General features: G+C 43.1%; 1 protein-coding gene across 2 annotated transcripts in view; it reads right to left on the bottom strand.

Moving 5' to 3' along the window:
• BNC1 (basonuclin 1) overlaps positions 1–14463 on the bottom strand; it is a 28851-nt gene extending 14388 nt beyond the window's left edge. The window contains exon 1 of one of the 2 annotated variants that reach the window (XM_049905869.1): positions 14375–14463. In XM_049905869.1, coding sequence (XP_049761826.1) covers positions 14375–14383 — 9 coding nt within the window. In that variant the 5' untranslated portion in view covers positions 14384–14463. Of the gene's footprint in view, positions 1–12987; positions 13066–14374 lie in introns of those variants that run through there. The other variant, XM_049905867.1, reaches the window with a different exon arrangement.
• Between the last annotated feature and the right edge of the window lie 886 nt (positions 14464–15349).

Here is a 15349-nt window from a genome sequence, read left to right as displayed (position 1 = left end):
TTACGAAACCATTGTATGTACTTCTCATTTTTAGTAGGCATTAGGGGGTTGGTTCGTAACTACAAGTCTGACATTCGTAACCTGGTGATTGCCTGTACAGCAATGTTCACAGCGGTAGTATTTATAATAGCTAAAAAGTGGATACAACCCAGACACCCATCAACTGATGAGTGGAGAAACAAAATGTGGTCTACCTATACAATGAAGTACTATTTGGCAATAAAAAGGAACAAAGTCCTGAAACATGTTATACATGGATGAACTCTGAAAACATGCTAAGTGAAAGAAACTAGGCACAAAAGGCCACATATGTGATTCCATTTACAACAGATGTCCAGAAGAGCAAACCCACAGAGCCCGAAAGCACAGTAGTGGTTGCCAAGGGCTGTGGGGAAAGGAGAGAAATGGGTGACTGCTAACTGGTGGTGGTAGAAGATGTTCTTTTTTTCCTTGTTTTTATCTTTTTTAAAAAACAGCTTTATTGAGATATAATTCACACACCATATAATATACTCATTTAAAGTACACAACTCAAATGATTTCTAGTCTATTCACACGGTTGTATAACCATCACCACAATTTAATTTTAAAACATTTCATCACCTCCAAAAAAAATCCTGTGTGCAAGAATATGGTGGACATTTGTTTTCATTTCTCTTGGGTTTATGCTAGGAGTGGAAATGCTGTTATCACATGGTAACTCCATGTTTAACTTTTTGAGGAACTGGCAAACTGTTATTCAAAGAAGCTATACCATTTTACATTCCCACCTGTCATGTATGAGGGTTCCAATGTTTCCATACCCTTTCAAACTCTTGTAATTGTCTTTTTTATTATAGCTAATGAACAGAAACCTTGGTGGCGTAGTGGTTAAGAACTACAACTGCTAACTAAAAGGTCAGCAGTTCGAATCCACCAGGTGCTCCCTGAAAATGCTGCCCCACAGGGGCAGCTCTACTCTAGTTTATAGGGTCGCTATGAGTCGGAATCTACTTGACGGCAATGGGTTTTTTGGTTTAGTAAGTGAGAAGTAGAATTCACTGTGTTTGACTTGCATTTTTTTGATCGATAGTAATGCTGAACATCTTTTCATGTACTTATGGACCATGTATATGTTTTCTCTGGAGACGGGAGTATTCAGATCCTTTGCCCATTTTAAGATTAGGTTATTTGTCTTTTTAGCTCTTTATATATTCTAGGTACAAGTCCCTTACTAGATATACGACTTGCAAATATTTTCTCCCATTCTATTGGTTATCTTTTCACTTTTTTGATAGTATCCTTTGAAGCACAAAAGTTTTAAATTTTGACCAGGGTTTTTTTTTGAATGATGAAAATATTCTAAAATTAGTGGTGATGGTTGCACAACTCTATAAACATACTAAAAGTCACTCCACTGTACTCTTTTTGGTACATGAATGGTGCAAATGGCTAACCAAAAGGTTGATGATTTGAATGTACCCACCAGCTGCGCAGGAGTAAGACCTGGCGATCTGCTTCCATAAAGATCACAGCCAAGAAAATCCTATGGGGCAGTATTACTCGGTCATATTTTTTTTATTTCTATACATACAATTATATATGTGTTTTGAATGGAAGCTAAAGAATAAAAATGAGTAATGGCTTAACTTACATTATACACTATCAAAGCGAAAATTTTAAAAGTCTCCATTAGCTTAGTCTGTGGTACACCTAACATGCTGCCAAGTATCCCAAACTTTGAACGTTAGTTCACAGATGATCCAGTCACCTCTGTGTTCTCCATAGCTCCCGGCATACTCACTACTAAGCGTCTGAAACATTTCACAACTTCGATTCTACAAATATGACTATTTTAAAGGAAATTTTTTTAAAGGAGAAAAGTTTTTAGTGTGGGATTATGTCCCTCAAGATGCCTTTCACTCTTTAAAAGCAAGATGTTGAAACTATGCACAGTAAATTGACATTTCATTTACTTGGAAAACGAGACCAGCTTTAATCAAAGGAAGAGATGTCCTTGAGCACATATTTCCTCTACTCCAGAAGACTCTGCTTGAAAGGCTCCTGCTCAGGTGAAGCCCCAGGAAATTCTGGGTGATCCCACCTCAGACCCAGCACAGACAACCACAGGGGGAATAATTCCAAGGGTATTTCACAACCTAAGATTGCTTCTGAGCCTCTCATCACTATCCCAGAGATTCTCAACCTCAGCACTACTGACATTTGGGGAGGCTGTCCTGAGCCGTGTAGATATTTATTTAGCAGCCACCCTGTCTTCTGCCCACCAGATGCCAGTAACATCAAAAACGTCTCCAGATATTGTCAAATGTCCCCTGGGGCAAAACTGACCACAGTTGAGAACCACTGACCAAATCTGACCAATCAGTTTCAGCAACTTCTAGCTTTAGGCAATTTTATCTATAATTCTAACGTATGAATGCTGCTTTGTAAGAAACCTTCATGTGGTTCTACACAAACCCATTTGAATGAAGTTTAATAAAGCTTATTAAACATCTATGGAAGTAATCTCAGAGGAATTATTTATGAACTAAAAAAGCTAATTACAGTGTCAAAGAAAATTTCCAATATCAAGGCCCTTGTATTTTTCCACCCATCTCAGAATTCCATGATGTAGTAAAATTATAGCACCGTTATCTAAAGACAAATTAAAGCTTCTCAAAAGAAATCAAACCAAGAAATTCTAATTACAGGATGAAAAGTACTCATATAATCAAAATGGAAAACTCTTTAAAACTTACATCCTTTCCTTCAGAATCCTAATACTTGTTCCATTCTTCAGAAACATAAAGCAGATGTTTACAACATTCCGAACTCATCAAGACAATGATTATTGCTTTTTTACGCACTCATCTTAATCAGACTATTTCTGGAATTGTTATTTGCCACTTTGATGTGTTACAAATCAACATTCAAAATTCTGGTTTACTTTTTTGTAACTAACAACCATTTGCTTATTCATCTGTCCAAAAGCTATTACTGACACATCGAGTATGTTACGGATAATTCGGTCATTTGCAGTCGTGGGATAGAAAGTTATGACCTAGTTTTCAGGTGAATCTGTAGGTCCCGCTTCATCTCCGAGACACCCCTGCTCTACCTTCAGTGTGGGGAGATGTTGTCATGGGCCTCCTGTCAGGAGACATTGTGCTGAATCTCCACACAGTGGGGTACACGCACAGACATCCACTGCTACACGGTGCAAGCTATTGACAGGGTTTGAATTCTTGAGGTTGAGAATAAAAATCGTTCACTTCAAAGCTGTTTTCATCTCTAGCACATGCATACATTTTCATAACACTGAGGATAAATTCAGGGAGATATTCTTGGGGGACTAGATAGAAGGCAAGAAGCCCTGGTGGCGCAGTGGTTAAAGTGCTCAGCTGCTAACCGAAAAGTCAGTGGTTCAAATCCACCAGCAGCTCCGGGGGAGAAAAGACCTGGTGATCTGATCCTGTGAAGATTTACAGCCTTGGAAATCCTATGGGGCAGTTCTACTCTGTCCTATAGGGTCACTATGAGTCAGAATTGATTCGACAGCAATGGTACGAGAGATAGAAGGAGAAAAGGAAAATTATAGATCTTTGGGGCTCCCACAGTCACGGCACTGATCCTGAAGAGTCATTTGTGATCTGGCTCAGGCCCAAAATTGAACTGTGTACCCGCCAGGCAGCCAGGCTCAAGTCACTTAGTCTGTACTTTCTAGTATGGTAGCCACTAGCCACATGTGGCTATTAAATTTAGATTAACTAAAATCAAATAAAATAAAAAATTCAGCTCCTGGGTCACAATGGCCACATTTCAAGTGCTCAGTAGCCACATGTGGCTAGTGGCTACTGTATTGGACAGCAGAGATACAGAACATTTCCATCATCACAGAAAGTTCCACTGGACAGTGCTGAGCTCGTTGCATCTACCTTTCAATACGATGGTGCTCATGTTTAATAGGTGATCTCATTTAATACTCATTACATTGCTGGGAGGAGGGACTTATTCTCAGGAAACTCAAATCTATGGAAGATTTGTAACTTGCTCAAGATTACAGGGTTGGTGAGCTTTACTGAGTATTTATTATGTGTGAGGCACTAACCATTGAACGATCTAATTGCTCTCTCATAACCATCCCAGGAGTTAGACAAAACCCCCATTTCATAGATGAGGAAGCTGAGGGATTTAGAGGCTATCAGCGTGGTCTCAGATATGGATATTGAATACTAGGGGTGGATTATATCTTGAAACATCAATGTTCGATGCTAAGTGCAGTAACACGGTTTCATTTAATCCTTACAGGAACCTTGACAGGGAGACATTATCATCCACATTTTGCAAATAAGGAAATTGAAATTCCACATGTTAAAGAAGTGTCATTCATTGAATAAATATTTGCTGGGCATTTAGGAACCAAGCATTGTTCTACACTCTGGGAGTTAAAGTGTTAAAGAAGGCAGATGAGGTCCCTGCCCTCCAGGAAATTATAGCCTAGGGGAAAAACAAAATAAGTAAACAAACAAGATTATTTCAGAGTAAGGGAAATGCAATGAAAAAACTAACAAAAAAGTTATGCTAGCGATTTAACTGGGTGGCATGAAGCGGGTGGAAGCAGGAATAAATATATTTTAGAAAGGATCATCATCAAAGGCCTTTGAGGAGGTAACCTTTGAACTGGGTCCCGAGGAATGGCAAAGAGTCAGTCATGTGAAGACCTGGAGAGGAAAAGAGTTGTTTCAGACAGGGGGCCCAGCAAGTGCAAAGGCCCGGAGGCACAAAAGAGGTTAGGGTACTCAGGAAACAGAAAAGGACCCATGGTAGCTGGAGTGGAGTCAGTGATGTTAACGGTAGAAAATGGGGTCTGAGAGGTGAGATGTCACACTGTATAGGGCCTTGTGGGGCAGGGCAAGGAGTATGGATTTTATTCTAATGGTGAGCCTTAACAAGGTGTGAAATTAATATGATTCGTCTGTTAAAAAGATTCCTCTGGTTGCAGACCTGAGAAGCCTGAGCTCCTTCCCCCTCACCATGCTGGGCACTCCCCAATGGGAAGCAGTAAACCTAGGACTGGCCGCAGGCAACCTACGTCTTACTTCCTGCTAAGCCAGGTAACTTCAGCTCCAGGCCTTGGTGACTTTATCTATAAAATGATTGGATACCTGCTTCTGCTACCTGAGGCTTGTTAGCCATATTAATGAGGATACACAAATGGACAGCTGGAGAGACCAATTAGCACAGTGAGACTATTATTGCCATCAGCCCCACAGCAAGTAGGCTCTTAGATCCTCTGGGCTCTGCTAGTCTGATTTTGCACAGACAGAGCTACCAAAAACATCTAAGATTAAAAAAAAAAAAACAAAACTCCACAAAAGCTGCTCCACAACCAATCACTTCTGAAAGAGACAACAAAACAACTGGAACTCCAAAACCAACAACTAGTGGCTTGCACTGTGTCTGCTACTTGGTAAACTTCCTGTCGGGATTTGCTAAGAATAAATGAATGACTGAATGAATCAGTGAAAGAGCTGCACGATACTTACTGATAATATCTGCCCACTGAATATTCTTTTTCCAGATCTGCCTCAGTAAAACAGCCTTAATTTCCAAGTCTCCATTGGCAGCCAAGTGGTTAAGTTCTGGCCCATGGTATATATGTAGACGTTGTTGAGTGGAGCTTTATAGAAACTTCCTTATAAATGGGAGCTGACTCAGCTGAGAGATCTCTTTGCCTTTCCTCATTCCTCCTTCTTGGAACAAGAATATGATGGCTGGAGTTGAGAAGCCGTTTAGCGACCATGAAGTAATCTTGAGTCGGAAGTCATGCCCTAAGGATTGCTGAGCAGAAAGGATGGCAACTATTATTTTCGGGTGCAGTTCCTAGTTTACACACTGATCTTCCTGCTGATCATGGAGAGGACGACGTGACAACCACATGGCAAATGGCTAACTAGTAGAGATCACTGAGGCCAAGCTAAGAGTCTGTGGTTCTCTTTTAAATGGGAAAGTCTCAGGAGATAAAAGATTCTTAGTGGTAAGAATCATGAATTCCCCAACTTGAAGTCAAAGGACCCAGTCTGACAAACCACGAATCACTTTTTAAAAGTCACCAAGCTTTAGAATAAAAATGCTTCAGGTTTTTCCAAGTTGTATTTTTAAATACTGAATATAAGCCTATTTTTTGTTGTTATATATCTGAGTCCTGCAAAATTGAAGCACACATCGAAAACTGACAATCAGGATGTATAACGCAAAAACAAAATAAAACAAACCATTACTGTCGAGTCGATTCCAGCTCATAGCGACCATACAGAACAGGGCAGAACTTCACCCATAGGGTTTCCAAGGCTGTAAACCTTCACAGAAGCAGACTGCCACATCTTTCTCCCATGCAGCAGGCTGATGGGTTTGAACCTCTGACCTTTTGGTTAGTAGCCAAGTGCTTAACCGCTGCACCACCAGAGCTCCTTGTATTAACACAAGACAGCTTTTAAAGCAGCTGGACCACCCTCGGCTTGTGGGGAGAGGGTTTGTTTCTCTTCACCTGTGGTGAAATTATCATTCCCATCATCCTCTGTGGCTGCAGAGCTCACCTTCCTGGTTCAAGGAACCTCGCCATCCAAGGGTAGGAGTTCTTTGAAGTTGCTCTGCCTCTTACACATATTCTGTGCTTCTCACTTTTCTGATTTTAATACGATTTTTTTGCCCCCTTGCCTCCTTTCCTCTAACTTGCAGTGTTCTCTTGCTGTTTAGTTCAAAGAAGGCAACGGGGAAAACACTCGTCCTTTTGATCTCTCATTTCTTTCACATAAAAGTTTTCCACTGCATTTCTCACATAGGCAAACCCACAGAAGTACAAGCAGGATTTGACGGATAAGCAATAAGGACAACCAGGAAGATGAGAGAAGAAAACCCATAAGGTCCTTATGTGTGAGTAACTCATCTGCCGTTGGCAGCGCTGGATGAAACCTACCTCGAGAAACACACACATGAACCAGACGTTCATGTCATCAACGTACCCTGACATCACCTTCCCATTAACTGCTTAACAAAATGATAGCCATTTATTTAACATGTTTTCTTTTGTTTGTTTGTTTTTGAAGGCATCCACTCTGTACTAGAGAGACCCTGCGTAGCACAAATGGTTAAGTGCTCTGCTACTAACTGAAAGTTGGTGGTTGGAATCCACCCTGCAGCGTCTGGGAAGGAGGGCTTGGCAATCTACTTCTGAAAGGTCACTGCCATTGAAAACCCTTCGGAACACAGTTCTACTCTAACACACATGGGGTCGACGTGAGTTGGAATCGACTGCATGGCAACTGGTTTGGTTTTCTGGTTACCACGTACCGATAACGATGGGGAGCAAATATGAATACAAATATGAATAACTTCCAGTATCTGCCCTAGGGGAGCAGATGGCTTCATCAGGGGATGAAAGTCATACAACCAAGCTGATATTACAATTTATCAAAAATTAATGTGAGTCATTTACAATATTAAAATTTAGGAACTCAAAATAGACTCAAAACAAACACTAAACTCATTGGCCACCTTTAGAAGATGCTAGGGAACCAACTAATTATTCTGAAACCCGGTAAACAAAGAGAAAGAATCAAGTAGGTATCCATTTCCATACAGACTGTATTTCAGGGTCACCAAATCACTGATGAGACCATTCCCTTTACAGAATTATTCCAGTGAATAAATAAATGGAGAACTGGAATACCATCATTCTGCAACTGCTAATAAAGAGACCATTTGCCTTTGAATGGAAGGATACATGGTGATGTCCTTGCCAAAAAAGTTCAAACCCAAATCTTGATCAACTCCAGTTTACAGAAAATACAGGGGATAGTTGTTGTGAGGTGCCATCAAGTTGGTCTCGACTCCTAGCGACCCTATATACAACAGAATGAAACACTGTCTGGTCCTGTGCCATCCTCACAATCATTGTTATGCTTGAGCCCATGGTTGCAGCCACTGTGTATTTTGAGTGCCTTCCAACCTGAGAGGCTCATTTTCCGGCACTGCATCAGACAATATTTTGCTGCTATTTATAAGGTTTTCCCTGGCCAGTTTTTTCAGAAGTAAACTGCCAGGTCCTTCTTCCCAGTCTGTCTTAGTCTGAAAGCTCCCCTGAAACCTGTCCACCAAGGGTGACCCTGCTGGTATTCGAAATACCAGTGGCAAAGCTTCTGGTATCACGGCATCATGCAAGCCACCACAATACAACAAACTAAGAGATGCCTGGTGGACAGGGGACAGAGCAATGTTTAAATGCACAAGGAAGCAATCACCAATATTCAGGCTCAGGAGCACTCGACAGGACAAATAACCCAACTTTTTCAACAAATAAATTGCAAGGAAAAAGTATCAAGTAATAAAAGTATGGGTTAAGAGAGATACTGTATAGGCCTTATCTGGATTCTGATTTGAACAAAACAATGATGGTATAGTTTATGAGATAATCAAGGCATATGAACACTGACTGGAAATTTAATGACATTAAGGAGTTACTGTAAAAAAAAAAAAATTTAGGTACTATATGGTATACTGCTTTTGTTTTAAAGAAAGTCTGTCTTTCAGAGCTACATATTAAAATACTTATTAATAAAATTATTATGCCTAGGATTTGTTTCAAAGTAATCCAGTACTGGTAACAGGGCAGGGAATATAAATGAAACAAGATTGCCCGAAAATTGGAAATTGCTAAAACCCCAAGAACACTTGCCAAGCTTCATTAAACTACTCTAATTTTGATGGTTTGGTATTTTCCATAATAACAAGTGAAAACATAAAATAAATCAAGTCTCCCCCTCCCCTCAAATTTTTAGTTCAAGTGAGATGGCATATATAGAGGGAGAAAGCAGTGTCACTTAGAGAGGCCCAAGGAGGAAGGCTTCCCTCAGGAAGGAGACATATCTTTTTAAGTGTGTGCAGGAAATGCCACCAGTCCTAGGCACAAAGAAAGTCTCACCATGGTCCTTGTGTGTCAGACCCAGGAAGCGGGGCCACAGAGCAGAGGTTTCTGTTATGGGCAGTGACAGCTGACCCTGAAAGGCAACATGGATGGCAGGGAGGGGGCTCTGTTCAGATGCGAAGTCAGGAATCCCTCCACTGGGTTCATGGAACCAACGGGATTCCGAACAATGGGCAACACTGTTTACCATGAGCATAGTTGAAAGCAGGGACTTGGGGGGCCTAGGAAACCAGGTAGTCAGTGTTTGTAATCTATAAACGACATTCAAGGAGAATTGACAGAATTCTCACCGCAAATACGGGGATGAAAAGAGAGACCAAAGACGACTGAGGGTGTGGAGAAGGGTCTGGCGGAGAAAGGGCAGATGGGAGGTAAGACCCCCTGCAGGTGGCAGATATTGAGCTGAGTCTACCTGTGAGGAGAAGGTATGCGTGACACACCTGTAGTATTCTCTTGCTGTTTAGTTCAAAGAGGGCTATGGGGAAAATTCTCATTCTTTTGATCTTTATAAATCAAAGTATAAACTCTGTGCCAGAATAATTTAACATCTGTGCCTTTTTTCTTAAAATTATTGGTTCTGAAAATGGAAAATATAAAAAGTAGTAGAGAAACATGCAAACATTACCTCAGAAACGAAACCAAACACTTCTTTAAAAAAATAACAATAGAGAAATATAAATGATAGCAATGGATTCTTTTCCCCTATAACCTAAGTTTGGTAAACCTTAAGGATAATCTTCAGAAACCTTTGATAATGTAAAACAGAAAGATGTTAACTGTTAACTGTACATGTAGGGAACTGTTGAATACAGTTGAATCGGTCTTAAGAGAAAAGAAAAAAACCCCCAAGAACAAGACATTAACACTTTAAGATAATTTTAACTAAGGTGGTCAGCTCCACATGCAGGCAACTTTGCTGCTGCCGCTGATGGAAAATGATGATGAAACTGTGAACATTTCTAAGTAAAATTCTGAAACATTTCTTTTAGGGACTTAATGAGAACTAGATTTTCAAAACTAAGTATAAAAAAGGAACCTGATTTTCAAAACTGTTTTAAAAAGATCAGACTTAATTAATGTGGCATCCTGATCACTGTCTACAAATTCAGCATGACATAAACACAAAATGTTTTAGATGACAGACTAAAAATTGTACCTTCATAACGAATAAGATAAACAATCAGAGGGCTACAGAACGTAAAGCCGGAAAATAATTTTGATGTTTGTTTGCATGTGTGGCAGGATCACACAAATAATTTGTAAGAGAAGATGATCAAAGTAACATAGCTATATGAAGCAATCCTAAGTTAGAAAGCCTGAATCGGACTTTATCTGAGACAACCATTTCCTGCCACACAGGGCTATTTAGACCTGGCCTTCATATTTTATTTCTCCATCTCTCTTTTGCTTCATAGCAGCCAAGTGAAATTATTACCCCCCACTCCAAGGCAGAGTCCTCCTTGTGATTTGTCCATGTGCAGAAGTGAACAGCGACAGCCCTTTTGCCTATAACTACTCAAAGTCTAAAAAGGTCCCAAGTTGGGCCCTGGTGAAGCACATCTGCTCTGTTTAGAACCCTCTTTGGCTAAAAGCAGCATGTGTCTGTGCAGAGAAATGGGGCCACACCCGAATCTTGGAATTTCCAGAATTAGGAAAAAGGGTTTCAAAGGTAAGAGGAAATAAGATTTTCAGGTAGAAAGTGATTAAAAAAACAAAAAACTTTCCAGATGCTCCTTCTTTAAAGAACTCAGTTATCTTTAACATCTCCCCATTAAAAACAAACAAAAACAAAGCCAAACTCACTGCCGTGGAGTCGATTCCAACTCATAGTGACCCTATAAGACAGAGTAGAACTGCCCCATAGAGTTTCCAAGGCTGAAATCCAAGGCACATCATTCTCCCATGAAGCGGCTGATGGGTTCGAACCGCTGACTTTTTGGTTAGCAGCCAAATGCTTTAAACCGCTGTGTCACCAGGTAACTTCCCAATAAATCATCAAAAATAAAAGATCTAAATAAAAAAAATGAGGATAATAAAGGCTCTGCAGAAATCTACTCAAAATAAGGCAATTTGGGGAATAAAAAATGATCGATTCCCTAAATCCTGACACCGAAGAATGGTGGCTCAGCATCGAGATTTCCCCTTAGGTAGGGTATTTCTCATTCTTTTTAAAAAGGGTTGTTTCTGACAAAAGTAACTCACTCTAAATGACATCTGTAAAGGAGAAAATTCACTCCAGGGCGAAGCACAGCTCCTCCTGCAAGTAATTTACCTTGTGGAACCTTCAGGGCAACTCTTTTAATAGCCACTGTCAAAATAACTTCTAAAGCCATATACAGAGCTAAAAGACAGTCCACCCCCACCACATACACAGTGGTGCAACTTTACTGACAAACTGAACTTTTAAAAAAATGTCTCCCTGTTTGTATTTCATAAATGACAAAAGTGTGATGAAGGGACAATTATTATTTGTTTCGCTGGGAAACCTATATGGCTTTTCTCACCCATCGAGTTGGACTATCCTTTACAAGCTGATAATCCTGAGGTTCTGAGGTACAAAATGTGGGCATGGGCCTCAGACGCAGGTCTAACCGCTGCACGAAAATTTCTAGGGGAGATGTAAAAAAATGAAACAAAAACCCACTATGCTTCCAAGGCATTACTCCATGTTGGTTAATATTTTTAAAGTGATTTATAACCACAGCAAACATATAGCTGTTTCACATCCTAATGGGTATCAGTGGCCAAATAACCACTTTAAACTAACTGCTTTCTCTATGACGGAAGGAGGAGAATGTCACTAAGACCTTAATAGGTTGAAGGACCTCCATGGGTACGGGTGATGTTCCGAATTAAATGTCTGAGCATAATTATAGTTCCCCAAGTATGGACAACACGAGTGCTAAGCGAAGATTTTACCACCTCTTCTCAGCATTTAACTGTAACGGGAACATGCTTAACTAACAAAAGTTGAGTTGAAATAGCAATACTTTGTGATACTGAAGTTAGCAAATTTATTAGACATCAGATGACGACCTATAATCTTATTCTTTTTAATTATCTGAAAGTATTCCAAAAAGAATAAGATTATTTTATCACAATTCATCACAGCAAAAGCGGTGGTCATCTTGTCACACCTATGTAAAGCAAAAATCAAATCCAGGACACTTTGTTAACATTTGAAGGAATATTCTTTTTTTTTTTTTTTATAATTTTTATTGTGCTTTAAGTGCAAAGTTTACAAATCAAGTCGGACTCTCATACAAAAGCTTATAAACATCTTGCTATATATTCCTAATTGCTTTCCCCCTAATGAGACAGCACACTCTGAAGGAATATTCTTTTGTAAGTTGTACAAACCATTTTATTTTCAGAGACAATTTTAATGAGGTTTTAATTCTGTATATCAATAAATTTGGGAAGAGGCAACTGAGAAGCCCATATATTTATCACTGAACAAAATTTTAATACATAGCGGATACTTACAAACTAAGAGTCTAAGAAATCTTATGAAATATCATATAAAATTTAAAAAAGGAATTTAAAACGGTAAACAGGGAATGAAAGGTGACTAACAAAAAGTGATGATCTGCTAATGCTGTTTTTTGATTTACTTATTGTTTAGCCAAAACCTTGCTGCTTTGGTAGGAAGAATATATTGAAATTTTTCTTTTGCTAGATCTGCTCTGTTGTCTCTAAGCCACAGTAACACATGTTTTCCCCTACACACACACACACACACACACACACACACCCCCTCTGACAGGGATTCCCAGGACACCAGTGAGGCCTCTTTTAGGCCCCTTAAGTGTTAACAGCAGAGGCCTGGCTGCGACCAGGCATCTGGCCAGATTTAAATGCCCTGTCTTCAGAGGGCTGCCATGAGCGCAGCCATAAAACTAGGGGACATTTCAAACTTCAGAGCGTCTTATGATACCCCCTCTCCACACACGCGCGCACACACACACACACACACACAATTTTACTCACACAGTAAAGGCTGAGAGTTGGCATTCCATTTTAACTGTCAAACTCCGACCGGTGGCAGCCCCACAGCCACAAAGAGATGCCTTAAATGAGAAGAACATGTTCCTACACCGCATTTGAGAAAGTCTGGCTCCGAGCTATATACTGATTAATATCAGATCTCCTCCTTTACTCACCTCTTGACAATCTTGTCACATCTGGCTGACAAATCTTTAGGAGCTTATGCAAAGCCAGGCAGCCGAGGTGCTCGGGGTCTGGCCGGCAGCGCCGGAGCGAGAGGCTGCGGGGAATCAAAGCGGCCCCAATGCCAGGGGCCCCCGCCCCCCGGCTCCAGCCGCCGCTACCAGGGTTGCAACTCGGAACCGACTAGGCGCTCCGGAGCTGGGGCGGGCGCTGGCTCCCGGCCCCGGGACGCCGAGCGGTTATAGGGGTTTATTACGGGCGTGGGGGCGCTGCCAGGCTCTGGAGCTTCTCAGGCAAATACATGCGTGAAGCGCCAGGCACATTCACCAGCTCGGCAGTGCAAGTTCACTTCCTGCTAGTTGTAGGTAAACCATTTAAAATCCGCCAAGCCTATTCTGTCTGGCTTTTATATGGAAACACTAAAGCCTTAACCCCATTCCCATAGTGCTTTCTTTCCTCGCACTTCACTGTTCTGAGTCCTATCTGGTCAGCTTTAACGTTGACACAATCCGGCCATACGCTGTGAACGCTACTTATGTCCTGGAAGCCTTCTGATCATAGCTGCTCCTGATTTGCCATTTGATACAAAAGGTTTGTCCAACCGTGGACAGGGAGCCCCCGTCACTGCCGCTTGCCTTTCTCCGCAATTCTTGAAAAGTCACTTAAGTTTATCACAGGCTTAGTTCTCCAGAGAAAATCCGGGTAGAAAAAAAAAGGTCAGTTTAAAAAATCAGCTATTTAATTCTGATATTAAGAAAATAAAAAATGGGTGTGTGGCGGGGGGGGCATGTTCCACGGGTCGAAACGGTAAGTCCAAAATGTCCTTGGACTGAAATTCTAGGGGCTGAAGAGGCGGACAGAAACGTGAAGGAAGACGCGCACTCGCCGGCGGCGGCCCGGCCACTGGAAGGATATTGTCCAGAGATTCTCTCACCGCGAGCGACACTTTAGTCAGGGAATGCTCCGGGCACGCCGCGAAGCCGCCCTCGGCCTCGGAGCCCGGCGCGCAAACGGCGCGCGTCGTGCGGCTCTGGGACGTCGGGCGGCGGCGGGTCATCCGCCCCAAGCGCCCCCACCCTCACTCACACCCGGAGACGACGCTCCCTCACGCCCGAGCCTCGGGCCACGCTACCACGCAGGTGGCCCTCAGGGAGGTGGCTCCAGCTGCGCCCCCCATGTCCCGACGGCAGCCTGCCCCGCGCGCAGAGGAACCCTGCTCCCAGAGAGAGGCGTCGCGCTTACCTCAGCCATCCTGTGGCCGCCGCACTGCCAGGGCTACCGGCGCGTTCCCCCGGCCCGGGCCGCGCCGCGTCCGCCCCGCCTCGGCCGCCGCATCCAAGCTCAGGCCGTCGGGGCCCGACGCGGCGAAATGGGCGGCTCCCCGGGCGCCCGGGCCGCGCCGCGCGGTGGCCGCCCCCGCTCGCCGCGCCCCGCGTGTGCCCGCACGCCCGCCCCTGCGCCCCGGGGGGTCGCCCTCCTTCCCCGCCCTCCCTCCCTCCCTCCCCTCCCCCTCTCCTCCTCCCGGGCCGCGGAGTCGCCCAAGGCTCCCCGCGCTGCCGCGCTGCCGGGGAAGACGCCTCCTGCTCGGGCTGCCCAATGAGCATTAAATCAGTGCAGCTGATGCGAGGCCATTGCCCCCACAGACAGCGGAGACCTCGCCGGCGGCCGGCGCGGAGGTGTCTGCCCCCGCCGGGCTTGAAGGCACTTGTTGGTAAAAGACACAGACTTGTCTGTGTTTGCCTCTACTGGGGAAGGGCGAAACGCTCTGAAGTTCTCTGGCGCTCGTCTCCGGGGATGGTTCTGCCTTCCCTACCTACCCCGGAGCGCCCTCGGTCCCACTGCGGCCAAGTAAGAGGGCTGCGCCACCCTCGCCACCAGAACCTTTATTTCTAGAGGAAGTGTGGGGACGTGTCCCAGGATGTGGAAAAAGGGGCTCGCCAGGCGACTTTACCGAACTTAAACAAGCACCCCCCCCTTCCCTTCTATGGTCTAATGAGTTCAAGTCCCAGCTTTACCCCTTTAGCGGGACAAGTGTCTTTGCTCTCTTAGCTTCAACTGCTTCAGTTGTAGAGTGAGATTAAATCTTCACCTGTCTTAGTGGATGCTAAGGATAAACTAAAATCAAATGTACTGGAAAACTAAACGGGAGTTTAGTTAGCACTCATGAGTAGATGGGAGGGGCCTGCCCCGAGAACCAGCTTCCTGGGCCTGGTGACA

The sequence above is a fragment of the Elephas maximus genome, chromosome 13 (genome assembly GCF_024166365.1).
Source record: "Elephas maximus indicus isolate mEleMax1 chromosome 13, mEleMax1 primary haplotype, whole genome shotgun sequence".
Lineage (NCBI taxonomy): Eukaryota > Metazoa > Chordata > Mammalia > Proboscidea > Elephantidae > Elephas > Elephas maximus.
The sequence above is the reverse complement of the archived record's forward strand: the minus strand, read 5'-3'. Positions and strand labels throughout refer to the sequence as shown.